At 36.9% G+C, this 16,126-nt stretch overlaps 1 protein-coding gene across 4 annotated transcripts in view; it reads right to left on the bottom strand.

Moving 5' to 3' along the window:
* The window catches only part of Dop2R (dopamine D2-like receptor), a 210,989-nt gene extending 197,237 nt beyond the window's left edge, over positions 1-13,752 (bottom strand). For all 4 annotated transcript variants that reach the window (XM_011641287.2, XM_011641288.2, XM_011641289.2 and 1 more), the window contains exons 1-2: positions 12,094-13,752; positions 5-1,084 (exon numbers count right to left, since the gene is read on the bottom strand). In XM_011641287.2, the coding sequence (XP_011639589.2) occupies positions 5-724 (720 nt within the window). In that variant the 5' untranslated portion in view covers positions 725-1,084; positions 12,094-13,752. The remainder of the gene's footprint in view (positions 1-4; positions 1,085-12,093) is intronic.
* Between the last annotated feature and the right edge of the window lie 2,374 nt (positions 13,753-16,126).

Genomic DNA, 16,126 nt, shown 5'->3' with positions numbered 1-16,126 from the left:
TTACCAGTACGTAGACTGCGAATGGCATAACGAGCACCGCCACGAGAAGGTCGGCGACCGCCAGGCTGACAATGAAATAATTGGTGACAGTCTGCAATGCCCGTTCCTTCACCACCGCCAAGATGACGAGCACGTTACCAAAGAGCGTCAAACACGGCACGATTACGAGTATTAGCGCCCACCAGCTGTTCGCATTCGATTTCTCGTCGACCGTCCCGGCACACTCGCCCGGTCTAACGACGCCCCCGACACCTCCGGTGACTATCGACGACGTGCAATTGACGCTACTGAGATTCAGACCCGCGCCGCCGTCGTAGTAGGCCGTCAGGTTCACGAGGACACTGTAGTTGAATTTGTTGATGTAATCGCTCAGGTCGTCGAAGGCGAAGAGGTCGGACACGCTGCCGGTGTAATTGTCCACGCTCGGGGTGGAATACGACGTGGAGTCCGCGAAGGACGAGGAGGCCGACAGAGTCGAGAAGGCGACGGTCGTCGATTCGTTGAACCAACCAGACTCGTTGCCATCGACGTCGCTGTCGTTCCCCGCGAGGGCATCGCCCAGAAAGTCCACCATCTTCTCCTCCTGCACGGTCGTGGTGACAACATCGATGACGTTCGTGGCTGTCTCTCCTCCAGGTGGCTCGTCCGGGTACCGATACTCGCGGGTCAGCGAGAAGTTTCGAAGGATCGACCTGACGAACGAATCGTTCGCTCTTGCCTCCATCGCGATCGATTTGCGCGATCGATTATATCCTCGGCCAGACGCTGACACCAATCACGAGATCTTCGAACGTCTCGCCCGGGATTCCATTTCTCTGCCCGCGCCCGACATCTTTACTTATCTTTTCCCAGCTCCGTTTAAGTTCTCTACCCTCTTTTATTCCCCCTTCCTCTTCCACTCCGCCGCCTTTTCCTTCTTCTGATTCTTTTTCTTCGACTAGGTTGCAAGTACGATAAGGCTTTCTTGATCCTCTTTGCGAGCAAGAAAAGAGGTACTGTTTCTAGTCGGCCCTTTGGCCGGTCGCACAGTTTTCCAGGATTCCTGGCTTAGATGCGTATCAGTTGAATCCTTCCTCCAGGATTTCTGTAATGGAAGAAAAGTTGGTGGTCACTGCTATCGTTCGCTTTTATGGAAAAACATGCAACCAGAACAAAAGTTTGTTTCCAAATTTTGTTCGGGAAATTGCCAAACAAAAATTTTTCACCTGTAAAATGTTACCCAAAACCGATACCGCGTTCAATCTGTATGTACATATGCGCAAATATAAACTATGTTTTCCTAACTTTTTATTTTAAATTTTTATGAAGGCACGAGTAAAATAACAATCTCAATTTTAGTTGTCAATTTAATGGCTAGCCGGTTATTTATTGCTTGACTGATAAATTATTGGAGTGCCAGAAATTTCATAATAGTTCTGACCGAATTCTTTTTTAGATTTATTTTATTATTTATCAACATTTATTTTATTATTTATTACTCTAACAGTCAATATATCACTTGATATTTATTTGTTGAATTAACTTTAACTTTTGAAAGTATATCATTTAAATATAGGACAACGAGGTTTTATTATTTCATTATATCCTAAAAATTCATGCGCGAACAGCCTTTAATTATAAAATAAATAAATTAAAAATAAACAGAAATAAATTTTAAAATAAATAAAAGAAATTATTAAATATTTTTTACTTCTATTCTACTAATATTTCTTATGGGATAATGATGTCTAAGATTACCTCGCAACACTGCCGTTCTCAAACGCTCTTTCTAAGTAGAACAAACGCGCTCCATTACTTCGCTCGTGATCGCACGATGATTTTAATCCCGATCAAACTTTCCAAGCGAGACGATAAATTTACGCAAGGAAACTATCCGGGCTATCGAGTGTCTCCTCCCTAATGAAACGTGGAAGGAAAAACTCGCGGGATCCCATCTGCGCCAACGTTCGAGACGAGTGCCTCGTGGCGCAATCTCGGAATTAAACAAAAGCTCACGGTTGTTTCCACCCATCCGCCCACAGATCGCTCGGAATGGGACGCCGTTTCGTCCCCGGTAGGCGAAAGATCGAAGGTACGAGGAGAAGGTCGGATTGATAGGCATTATGGTGTTTTTTTTTCTGGCAACACGGTACGTCCGGGTGAGATGGAGGTGTGAGAAATACAGAGAGGAAGGTGGAGAGAAAGAGAGAGAGAATAGGGATAGGCCTTGGAAGATTTCAACGCCACGACGGTAGACCCTCTTAAGGATAGAAATCATCTCCTTATCCCACGAGACCTTCCATCTCCGCCGATTCCCTGCTCTACATAGAGCCCAGAAGGGCGAAGTGCCGCCGGTATATATCGCCTGGCAATATCTTTCAGACTGTAAATTCCTCAGAGTATCGCAGTCTACTGACTGTAAAGTTCGTGGGATATATATGTAGCGTATAATAGCATCCGGTATCCGCTATCTGAATTCTCCCGGCCATGGAGTTGGCAATGTTCGTGTAAGCTGACGGAGGAGGGGCAGGGATAGAATCTATGCGGAGGGGGGAGGGGCTCGTACACGCTGGTGGGAAAACGGGGGACAAAGCGGCTCCGGAGCTAGAGGTTCCTGTTAAAAGCCTATGTCGGTCTCTTTCCTTCGTTCATCGGACGATGGATCTATCCATTCTTTATCGACGGCTATTCGTGCCCACGCTTGCGAAAATTGAATTCCATTGTGGCGGCTATTGCAGGCGACCGCGGCGAGTCACCCGTTTAATGCATTAAGCGCAGCGAATCCGCGAATATGCGAGCCGATCGTGTGTCGGCTTGTACTGTTTTGGGTTGCAAATGTCCACCACGCGCGACCTTTTATTTTTCCCTCGCGCGAATGCGCGCGGCTGATACATTTGTTCCGCGCGGAGACGCGTTACGTATCGACAGTGGGAGGGGTGTGACATCATGGGGGAGCGCGATTATTTAAGATTCAAGTTATGCGAAAAGATCAAGATAGACAGATGATTATCATAAGTGTAACGCGAAACACACACATATCGATTATATTATAAAAGGGTGTAATAATATACAAAATAGATTTATATATACATTTATATATTTCCACACCGAAGAAATATTGCTCAGTATTTTAAATTGTGAATATTTTGATTATAAATAATCTTGTTTCTATCGTGTATTGAGAAGAAAAGAGGGAGCGGAATACATATATCGAATAAAAATGAGAATATATATACCTTTAAAACTAATAAACTAACTAATAACTTGTGTTCGGGCTTTGTAACTTGTGACTATTTTTATCATGTAGAGATAAACAACCTAAAAATGAAGCTTAAATAAATAAAATTGCCTAAAAGAAACAACCAGGAACAGCAATTTTGCAAAAATATAATCTTTTAGCAAAAAATTTACATGCATATCAAATTTATATTTATGAGAATTTTAGCATATTTCATTAAAGTAGTGTAACTAAAAAGAAATTAAAAGCACAAAATTTTTTAGAAAATAAGTATCAACAAGATGAATATTTGTAAGTAATCATAGAAAAGTATTTATTTAAAATAAAAACGAATTTGTATCATTGTATGTATAAATAAATAAAATAAATAAAATATATAAATAATATTTTTATTATTTAAATTTTATTTTTTGTTATTTAATTTTATATAAATCAATTATAAGGATAACGATTAAAAGCTAGAAATAGTATTAAAAATAATGAAATCAATATGCATTTTAATATTATATTATTAATATTATAGATTTTTCATTTTAGATTGCATCATATTTTTATTAAATTTTTTTTACATTGCATATATAACACGCATATAAATTTAATAACATATATGTATTAATAATTGTAGCCTATATAATCTTTGATATATTAATATACTTATCGATCTTTGCTAAGGTCAATGTATATAGAAGGAAAAACTTTTACAGAAGTTTATCTTTGCTTTAATAAAAGACACATATAATGCAGTATGTCCGATCTCGCGAAAACCATTGGGAAAAAAATGCGAAACGGAGACGACCCAGAAAAGGAAACAGCACGCATCCTGTAATTCACCCCATATTCCCTCTCATCCCTTTCCCCTTTCACCCTCAACATGCTCTTCTTTTTTTTTTACTTCATATGTCGCGACCTTCGTTCTCTGGCAAGGTATATTGCGTAGGAACTGAAGAAAGGTGACTGAATTTTATTAGGAGGAAAATATACACTGCAAACGTCAGATCTTAAACGTTGTTCCGAGGCCATCGACATTTTAGACTGTCTCCTGGATATCGACATTTTGAAAATGTTCGCGAATGCCATTCCTAACTCCGCTTTCTCCCGCGAATTTGAAGAAAAGATAAAATGCTGTGGTGCGCGAATAGTGTTTTATATGGCGGCTTATAAGAATAATATTGCTTTACTATTCGTTACTCATAAACTACTATATAAAATTGCTCCAACGATAATACACTGCTCTTGCAACTTCATTTATTTTTATATCTTCCTTTTCCCAGCCCTGATTATATATTTAGTTTCTTATGTGAGACTCATTTTTTATTTTATTTTTATACTATATATTTTATGTCATAAAACTCAATGTTTATCTTTCCATAATTAACAATTTGTAAGATGAAAAAGATTGAAAAAGTTATTTATATTTTCGAAAAAATATAAAATCTTGAAACTGCAAAAGAGATTTTAAAAAATTAGCGATGAAATGTCTCAATAATATCTAACTACAAAATTTTTAATATTTTTAATAAAATATTCTAGACATCGTCTTGTTCTTCTATCTATTACGTATATAAAGTATAATTCTGAGTGCGCAGATAAATTATTCATAAAAATATGTATATGTATCATGAAATTTCTATTTTAAAAGTAATTCTACAGAAATATCCAATTTTTATTAATGAATCATAAAGATCATAACGATTAATTAACTCACGATTACGATACTAACCATTAACGCCAATCCAAGTAATAAGTGAATCTAGTAAGAATATTCTCTTTCCACTGCCTCAACAAGAAACGTGGCATTACTTGAATATGTAAATATGCAAAACGATATTAATCCCTAGTGAAGAACACAGTGTTGAAATTTTGTTCTCGACATTTGGCGTCGTTGTTGCCACCCGCTCTTCCTTCCGTAAAACTTCATGCATTATTCTGCGCTTATGCACAGAAAAGAGAAAATACCGAAATTTGACATTTCATTTCCTCCAAACCTGACGTAGTGCGCGCGTTAAGGAAAGGATGAACATTACGCATTCAAATATCTCGCAATATTTCAGAACAGGAAACGTTTACATACAAGGAAAGAAGTGATGCGGATTTAAAGATTCAAAGACGTACTTCATTAAAAAAAATATAAATTTATTAGGACTTATTCTGTAACATTTAATCATTTTGTTGTATGAGTAAGTAATTCTACGGCAGAGAGTGCGCGCTAGACGTGGATAATACAATAATTTCTTAAAATTAATTATATTAACTAAAGATAAAAATAAATTAACACAATTAATAACAAATATCAAAATTAATCAATATTATTGTTGTTATTAATTTAACAATATTATATAATATAATTAATTTTTGACAATATTTATTAACGTTAACCACACATTTATAACGAAAGGTCGAAAGGTCTAGAATGGTTCTCACTATCAATAATTCTGAGGTTAATTGACTCTGGTTTTTTTATGGCAATAGGTTTTCGATATTTTCCTCTCAACTGAGGTCGGTCGTAAATCATTTGAAAACGGACCATTTTGTTTTAGTTCTTTCGTCCAACCAACAGTTATAAATCGCATCGATGTATTTTGAAAATTGCATCCCCTTGGAACGATTATCATATTTCGGTAAATTTTTCTTTGATATTTGTTTTCAGAAAAAAAAATTATACATCGCTATAAGAATACAAATAATTTTTCTCATAAGAATATTCTACTCTTTCATATCTTTCACGGTATACATTTGAGACACATTATTCGTTACCGAAACGAAATATTCGTTTCAAGAATTCCTCTCTCCTTTTTTTTTCTATTAAAAATTGCATGACGTAATTTAAGCTTTGGTATCAGATCCATTCAACTGAGAAAAATTGAGTAGCAACGCGATGCAAATATAAGAGGCTTCAACCACATGCAGCGCTTGCGCTCTAGGAAAAAATGATCCAGTTTTCAAGTGAGTATTATATATAAGGAACATGCGGAATATAAAAAGGCACGTGCACGCAGAAAATCTCGCAGGCGTGAGTAATGCGAGTTCGTCCACTCTCGCGTAGATTAGTCTCAAAGGATTGCGTTGTCGGCGAGCTAACTTTCGCGAGCACGCAAACAAGCCTCAAGTATAACTTTGCCCTGATCCGACCCTCTCTGAGAATTACGCGCAAGAACGTTGCTATTCGCGTTGATGACAAACGTTGCGAGTGCTATAACTGGATTAACGCGAACGCGTGCCGATGAACGTCGATAATCGATACACACGTTAGTCTTATTCCACTACTTAAGTAATGAAGATAAGAGCCGGTAATATTGCGTAACAATGTTGCAAAATACATCTGTTGAAGAAAGAGTTTTCTATATTACGACATTAATAAAACAGCACCAAAATTCGTGAATGAAAACGGTGATGCTTTGCGTTCATAATTAGTGAGGCAAAACGCATTGGATACCATAAAAATGGATAATGGTTTAGTAATATGTTATTAATGTTGTAATATGCAGTTCTTTTACGGGAATTAAAAGCCAAATTTATTAATCGTGCCTCTCATACATTTCCGATGTATTCCAATTAATTCTTCTTTCTCGTAAATGCAACACACGCTGGCTCATATAACGTGTGGTATACTGAAGTTTAATAGAGTTGCGTGTGGCTGTAATAAAACACGCTCGCTGTATAAATAAATAAATGAACGCTTCCTATCTACAGCGGTAAGTGTAGCACGAGAAATAAAAGTATCGCGCTAATTGTGAATTGGCGCTAATTAATCTATGCGTCAATGTCATATAATCATTTGTGATTTGATTTTAAAATGTTAGAATTGCAATTTCCAACTCGACCAGAAAGCAATATTTAAAAACACTCTAACATTAGAATATTGCTATAGTCATTAAATTCTACAATTTCTTAACTGACCAATCGATTATTATTTTATAAAAAAAATCTATTAAAATTAGTTAAGTAACTTTTTTATGTAACTGTCTCATCTGCGATTTGATTTTTGCGAAGATGAAATAAATGGGTATTCCATGTACTGCTGTTTATAAATTTCCGGTATGCTGCTATCAATTTTAGATTTTTCAAGATGCGCTGCCATGCTTCCCGAAACATTCGATGCACGGATATGTGTAAAAAATCAAAATTGTTTTCAAATATTAAATCGTTGCTGTAACGGTGTTAGTTTCTCATACGGCAAAGCCAGAAAATATTTCCGCAATATATTCTTCCGCAATTTTCATCTCGCCGGGAAAGCAACATCTTTCTTCTTCTTTGTACATAACATCGTTTTCTGTCTTTCACAAAAAAAAATAGAAAAAAGAAATGAAATCATATCTCCCTAGATTGATCGCTCTTAATGCAGCAGTTGCGACAAAGAATACCGTATCGAGGAAAAATATGATGCTCTACCACCGCAGTGAGCCTGACTTAGATTAATCGGCGAAATAATGATATAATTAATTACGTACAATTAGCACGAAACTTCGCTAATGCGGAGTCCTTCCTGCCCGCTGTTCTGTTAGACATTTGGTGCGCCATTTGGGTGAGAAATGATCCCGAGGAATTATCCCGAGTACTGCAATATGTATCTAAAGTGGGTCTCTTTCTCTCTCATTCTGATATTTAATTTTAATTTAAAAAATGACAAATGTCTCCAACTTAATAATCATCCGAAATACTTTCGTGTTTACAATGCCTTTGGTTGAAAGTACTTCATTTCCGAATGTATGAGATACGAATATAATTATAAACGTATATATAACTCGATGACACCGAATAGAAAAATAAAATTTAAACGAATAAATTAGACACGTGATGTTTGATACGAAAATTAATGTGATAAAATCTGAAATTGAATCAAAGTACACACCGGCGTACATCTATAAATAAATCGGCATAATCGAAATTTCAATATTAATACGCGGTTATAAAAGAGACCGTTGTATTAACTTTATACGCGCCGAAAGGTTTCTCTTCGACTGAATAATTAACAGTTTAGTCTGTGAAATAATATGTGATAATTACTAGCTGCCACAGGGCAAATATAATATATAGTATAATACACATATCGACGAGTGTTATACAGGCATAATTAAACGAAACCAACCAAAAAATCCAACAATGTATGTTAACAATTTTAAACTATGTCACACGCATTTATCGTAAATTATCATATAAAAGCATGTCTTATTATATAGGATCGATCGTATTATGATTTATGAACTTCTCATGAAATATCAGAAAATGATGACGAATTTCTTTTAATATTTATTAGGACTCTTTATTCTGAAAATATGGTAATAGTGTTATTTGTAAATAGTTTTCTTCCGACAAAATGTGTAATAATATTAACTTGCAGAGAGAGATATCACTTCGAATTATTAACTAATTTAACAAAATTTTTTTGAATAATTAAAATATAATTATTGAGTTATAATTTATATATTATAGGTACATATATATATTAACAAAACAACGTTAATACAACTATTACAATAAATAACTATTACAATAATGGTTTCTTGTATTATGATATGCATAATAAATTAATAAATAATAATTTAATAAATTATATAATTATTTATTAATATTAATTAACGTTATTGTAAACTAAAAAAGTTTGTAACTAATATACATTCTCCAACATTTATCTTCTTCAAGAACTTGTAACCAGAAACATATCAAATATAAATGGAACATACGTAATAGCGAGAAGATGAATAAGAAATACCCGTCCCCGAATGACACAGTCGTCATTTTTCTTCGTCGAAGTCATGCTGGCACACGTAATAATGGGTGAACGCAACAGGTAATGGCATAGAGGCGTGTTCTATTAAATTAACTGAAAAAGATTTCTGCTTTTCTTACCGCGTGACTGCACCCGATCGATTATCTAAAGATGCGACGGCATTGCATATGTATCCGAGATTTGGTTTTTCAATTTTCTTTCTGCTTCGTGATAACTTTCAATTTGTTCTAGTAAGAACAAAAGTGAACAGGAAACAAACAATATATAATTTCTGATTATCCGTGATTATTTTTATCTTTCTTGAAAAAAATTACGAATAAATTTTGCCGGTTATGGCTGCACTCTAGTTGCATCGAAGTTTTGTACAATCTTATCAAGGCAAAACAGATCCGATAAGTTTTCTGATGACATTTAATGTGCATTAACATCACGAAGGAATGCCTAAATTCTTTTCGAAAGGAGTATCTTTATGAATATTATTTGAAAATATATATTCTTAAAATAAATTTGTACAGCAAATATGAATTGTCTCTGACGATTCATACTTCGAGAGTATTTCCGATAAAATTATCTATAAAATTTCCGTAAAGGATAAATAAACCTAGAATTACCTACACTCGTTTGCTGATTAATATTATTTACATTTATTTGACTTTAATTTGTATAAATGTTTAAGTAAAACAAATTTTACAGTATAAGAAATAATAGTTTTTCTCTTCTGTCGATGAAGAGATTAGTATAAAGAGATTAGTATAAAAGCGATTGTCACTAATTTTTCTCTAATACCACTTACGGTACAATAATCAACTAGATACGGAGATCGTAGCTTTTTATGGAAATGACTCAATATGCTAAATACACGGATCGCAAGTAGCTCAGAATTTGTAAAATACCGGGCATTCAGGGAATTACTGGAATTACCTTGTCAACTAGTGGACTGGAGGACTGCCGTGAGTGCCGGCGGATTCAATTGCGCCTAAAAAAGCAGAGTGGCCTGCCGAGAGCCCAAAATCCAACGATTGCACAAAATCCAACGACTTGCTACTCCCACAGCTTATGCTACCGTGTAATTTCGAAAACATCGACAACGCTTTAAAATGCTCGTGTCTCGTAATACTGCGAAGCGCAGTAACTTTGCTAGGATGAATCGGATCAACAATACGATGTCAAGATAGTCAGATACATCTAACACGTGTAATGTGACTACAGATTTTTATATATACAAACGCTTACATCGTCGAGTTCGAGTCGTGTATGTTCAGTATTATGTGAATTAGTCAAGGTATGTGATTTTTAGTTTAACAATATTTTATTTTAGTTTAACAATATTGTAAAAGATGATACAATACTTTAACAGATAATACTTTAGTTTATTAGATATAAAGATAGCTAGCTCATTGTCAAATTTATGGAACATGACATACAATACGCACGTATATATTCTCGCAGTAGATATCACGAAAATTATTTCTGATATCACGCAGTTGTATTCTAAACAGTTTGCTATGTAGAATACGCTATGAGTTTTCTCGTATAATTAAAAATTAGTGGGAAATTGTATTAATATACATAAACAAATTATAAAATAGAATGCATTATGCATCATTATTACGGCATATTTCGTATTACCTAGCTCCTTTACTTCTGAAAAACTATACATATAATTAAGAGAAGAATGAACTATGAAAGAGAGAAAATGAGAATAAGTGTGATTTTATTTATACATTCATTTCACTAATAATATTTATGTCATCATAAATATCATATAATTACTATGCAAAATCCAATCTAAATTATTTATATGTAATTTGTACTCGCCACGGTTCGTTATTTACTCACGTCGGATAAAAGGCAATTTAAATGGAATAGCTTGGACGAAAACTAACGATTAACAACTGTCGGGATTAATTTTGCATTTGATAAACATTCTATTATAAATGCCCATGCCACGAAAATGACATTTTTCTAATTATGCTGAAAAGAGCGCGTATATGCGTGTTGTTGCGTGAATTTAATAAAAATAATTCAATGTTCTCTAAAGTCGAAAAGGGGCAAAAAAGGGACACAGTGGCAACCGAATACATTCGATTCCCCTTTCGCAATCCACTTTGCCCTGCGCCCTCGTGTAGAAAGGCTTATCAACCCGCGTGCATTCCCAGAGAGGACGGTAATGAAAATGCCTCCGGAATATTTTACGTGCCCCTTTAATACATCAAGGGAGAGAGAAGTGGAAAGTGAGAGAGGAGTAGGAACGAAGGAAAAGCTGTACAGTCGATGCCGGAACAGAAGGCGAAGTAAAAGGGTCATAAAAGAATCCTTTTTTCATCCCTGCGTACTATACCCTTTGCTCTGCGCGGTCTTCTCATTTATAGTCCTTAATTCGAGCGACACAAAGTTAGTCCAGAGCATCTCTTTATCTTGCTCCGCCTTCATTATCATGAAATTGTCCACTCATTGTTATGGGCGCATCAAAAAAAGTTACGCGTCGCAATACGGCGAAATAAACCAAACGCGACTGTATTCAGCGTTATTGCGTAACTGTTCAACGACGTATAGGATCTTATATTTTTAATTTAGCTCAATACGAGAAATTTTTATCGCGCAGCATACGGAAAAAAATTAAAAATAAAATTATAATGTAATGTATTACATAATATATTTATTATATATATAATGTTGAAAGACATGTTTTTTTTAAATATAATAAATATAATATATTTATTTGTTCTATTATTAAAATTCAATAACGTATCTGAATTTTAAGATTCTTTAGAAGTGAAATAAATATCCCTTGTATTTTCTGTTTGTATATTTTACGTAATATTTTTGTCTGTGTAATCTTTTTTTTAAAAAGAGAAAACAATCGTTTTGTAATATGTTTTTCGGCTCCATTGTAAAACGGGGCAAGCGGTGCACCAACTTCACGCTCGTCTCAAGTATTTTCCTCGCCAATAATAAATCCCCGTCTCCCTCACATCGTATTTTAATTAATCAGTGATCAAGGTCTGCTTAGCAATTCAAATCGCACACGTGACTACACCCTTGACACCGGCGCGGCAGCCGACGTGGAGGACCTTGGGCCAACGAAATTGGCATGCCAGCACGCGACAGCGACGCGCGTCCACACCGCTAATGATTTGTGACTTACCGTCCATTCCGGCAGCAACGTCGCTCGACGATCGACGATTATCCGCGATGGGACGTTCCCAGATCACGGCAGGTTTTCGCGATCGATCCATCGAGCCGTGACGTCGCGGTTTACGGATCCCTGTATCCGCGTTGTCGTGGACCCGGCAGGTCGGAATCTCGTCCCGCTGACACCCCTCGACGTGCCGAGGGGTGCACCGTCACTTTCGACGTGGGCCACGGGCGGACGACGTGTCACGCACAGACATCGACATGATGTCATGCGTACATGGCGAAGCGCTCCTGGTGTCGCATGTTCGCCATGGTTAAAATCGAGCCGACGAAGAGAGAGAGAGAGAGAGAGAGAGAGAGAGAGAGAGAGAGAGAGAGAGAAGGGAGGGAGATGGAAAAAGAGAGAAGCGGGAAAGAGTAGAGAGGGATCACGACCACGAGGGAAAAGCTTTCGGGTTCTTCAGTCTACTATCGCTTCGATTATCCGCGCTGCGCGATTACGGCGATACACACGGGAAGCCGTCTTAAGCCGTGCCATTCAGTGCCGACGGATCGTCTGAAATATTTTGCGACAGCGGATCGGAAAGCCCAACGACGTCGTATTCGATCTATGGGGAGAGCGCTTCGTGGGGCTTATTAAATTCTCCGTGGAAATGGCACTCGTGCTCCTTCTCAGCCGCGATCCTTCCTCAATCTTTCTCGCAAAACTTCCACCCTTCTCTCAACTTCTCTCATCAGTTGTCCGCACCACTGCGTCTCCCTTCCCTCCTTTGCGGCTTAGCTCTGTTTTAATCTTCGTTTCTTGCGATTGATTCACTGTCACTGTTTGAGCCTCCAATCGGATCGGTAGCCATTATTAGGTATGATAGAATCACTATTCGCAACGATGACAACCATGTTAATCCGACTCGCCGGCACTTCCGACTAATTTTGCCGCGTCGCTGCCACGCCGATCGACGTTGAATTTCCTGACCGGAAATTTGGCCCCGCGGCAGTTGAAACGGAGCCGCGCTGACGAAACGCGTGCACGCCTCGCACGCTGGTCCATAAGGGTCATCACTGATCGGAAGTAAGTGATTATCCCCGATCGATCACCGTTCACGTCCTCTCTTGTTCGCTCGCGCGTTTCGATCTTGGAGCCAATCGATTTTCCGGTCGAGTATCGCCTTAAACCCTTCAGTGTCCTTACAAATTGTCTTGCTCTCGCGATCTCGTGACTGGCAGAGCCCGTATGTTACATGAGATTTTTACGAACTATCGAAGTATTATGAAAACGTAATGTTTCTCGATCGATCCCGGTCAATTCGCGGCGACAGCTGTCCGATCCGGCCGTTCATTTCGCGAACACTATTGACCTCCATGGTGCACTTGCGGAGGTACCTGTGGATTCTGGCGAGCGACGATCGACGATCGAGTAATCGGGACGGGCAAGATCGCCAAGTGTTGATCGACGTTTCAAGACGACGGCGAGTCACGATATGGACCAGAGTCGACTGACCTCGTCGCCGAGGATTGGCATTACACCGTCGTCATCGTCGTCGTCGTCGTCGTCGTCGTCGTCGTCGTCGTCGTCGTCGTCGTCGTCGTCGTCGTCGTTTATCTCGATCGGCCAGGCAGCACTCTCGAGCCACGTCGTGAAGCGTACGGCGAGCGACTGGCTGTCTGCTCGAGTTTCCACATCGCCTCGAATCCCGAATGCTCGCGCGCGCTCGAGAGGGGTTGGAAACGAGCGAGAGAGGGCGTGAGAAAGGGAGAGAACGAGAGAGCGAGAGAGCGAGAGAGCGAAGGTGAGAGGGAAAGAGAGAGAAAGCGCAAGAGGGGAACTCCACCCTCTCCCTCTCTGGCAAAACCCTCTCGCGCGCACGCTGCCTGCGACCAACCCCTAATTCTCAGCCCTCCTCTATCAGCCACCTTCTACTCCTCCTCTGTGTCACGCTGGCCGTTCCCTGGCCATCCAATGCGTCTGTTTCTTTCTCTTTTTCTCTCTCTCTCTCTCTCTCTCTCTCTTTTTCTTCCTTTTCCCATGGTATTTCTTTTGCAATCTTTTCTTGCTCATCTCGAGGTTTTCGAGTCTCTCCAAATTCGTTGGCGCAGGACCTACCGTTATCTGCCAGCGGATATGACGACACGGGACTTTGATTACCAGCGGCGCGTCTGTCTCGTGCTATCTGTTACTACTAGCGCGGAGGGAATCGCGCGTTATGGAACAAGTGTCGGTCGCTCCGACGAATTCGAGTATGTTTTCCAACTGACTTTCTTCCCTTGAGAATCAACTTAGCAAATATCAAACAATATCGTGCAAATGTCAATCTTAGATATTTGAAAAAAAATCTGAATTATTTAAATTGTTTAATATTAAATACTAATATGAGAAAGGACTGAGATTTTATTAAATAATAATATCAAATAATTGGGTTAAACATTAACATTACAAATCATACATTAACATTACGAATCTAAATTTTAAAATTAAAATGATTAAAATAATTAAAAGAGCAAAAGAGAAAAAGAATCTAAAGAGGCAAACTAATTATACAAAATCGTAAACTCAATACAAAAAGACATTAAAATCATTTTTCACATATGTTAAGTTTAATTAACAGTCGTACATGAAAAGACAAATACGTATATTTTATAAACATATTTGTAGGAATTTATTCTATTCTTCTCATATTCAGTATTTATGAAATGTAGAAATATTAAGATATTTTGTAATTATTTCTATTTTGTCAGTAGGAGATACATATCTTATATACAAGTTTGTAATTTATAAATATTGGTACATTTATACTTATGATATAACGTAAAAACTCGTTTTTCATTATTTTAATGTGAAGTTTTATGAAAAATTTTGCTTACTGAATTCTATTTTAGACAATGTCTAGAATTCGTATCAGAATCTAAAATAAAATTCTATTTGTAATTTTATATGCCATACATTTTGATGTGTACACGTATTTTCTGATGTAATTATTGTATAAATCTTTATTTCTTACTTTTTATATATTACAGAGCATATAAAATTATAAAACTTTATCACAAATAATAAATTGATTATTTCGACATTGATTATTTTCGTTTCTTGATACAATGAAATATTTTATACAGATAATTAACTAAAAATTTTGATTCGTTATGCCTAATGATTAAATATATTAATTTTATTTTTATAATTAGAAAGACATTCAAAATATGGAAATGATATATTATTACATTGCATATATTTACTAGACTTATTTGTTATTAATTTTCTTCTCTAGATTACATTTATGATAAAAATGCCGTAGCTTAAGCTATGACAAAAATCAATAATCTATAGTCATATCTCCTTGATTCGCGATCGCTTGACCTATATAATTTTTTAGCCGTATAATTTTCATAATGGATGAAGTAACATCGACATGCTTGTTTTGAACACATCAAATTAACATTACAATTAGTCTTCATCAGAATTACGTCAATTACAGTTAATAAACTAGAATAACGAAGACAGAATATGTATAATCTATTTTAGATAGACGGTCTGCATGATATAAATCTTTCAAAATTCTAATAAAATATTTTTCTACAAAATGTACACCAGAAAGTATTTGCGTAACACTTTTTTACTGACTTAGTTTATTTATTATCGAAAAAAAAAACTGTTTTAACTACTTCTTACGATTCATCTTTTGTAACATTCATCTTTTGATAATAATATTTTCTTTTTACATAAGAAGTATTCGCGTTGTGATGTAACAGAATTAATGACGAGTATTATCATATATAAATATCAATCAAGTGATAACGCAATTCGCGGATGAACATCGCGTAAATGATATTAAGTACGAAATTCTATTTTGGGTTTCAAATGACGCAGGTTCATAAACCATCTCGTAAAGATCGGAAGGGGGGGGTTTCTCGTGGGTAGCGTCGACAAGCTGAATTCGGCGTGCATGGGGACGGTGGAGAAAGCAAAGAAATTTATAGTTTTCAATTTTCCGTCTGTCCGAGTTTGCGCGACGCCCTGCAGTCATATGCAAGACACTCTCTCATTTAATCCG

The sequence above is a fragment of the Pogonomyrmex barbatus genome, unplaced genomic scaffold (genome assembly GCF_055798465.1).
Source record: "Pogonomyrmex barbatus isolate J1 unplaced genomic scaffold, ASM5579846v1 scaffold9, whole genome shotgun sequence".
In the NCBI taxonomy this organism is placed as follows: Eukaryota; Metazoa; Arthropoda; class Insecta; order Hymenoptera; family Formicidae; genus Pogonomyrmex; species Pogonomyrmex barbatus.
This window is presented reverse-complemented; position numbering and strand designations above follow the sequence as displayed.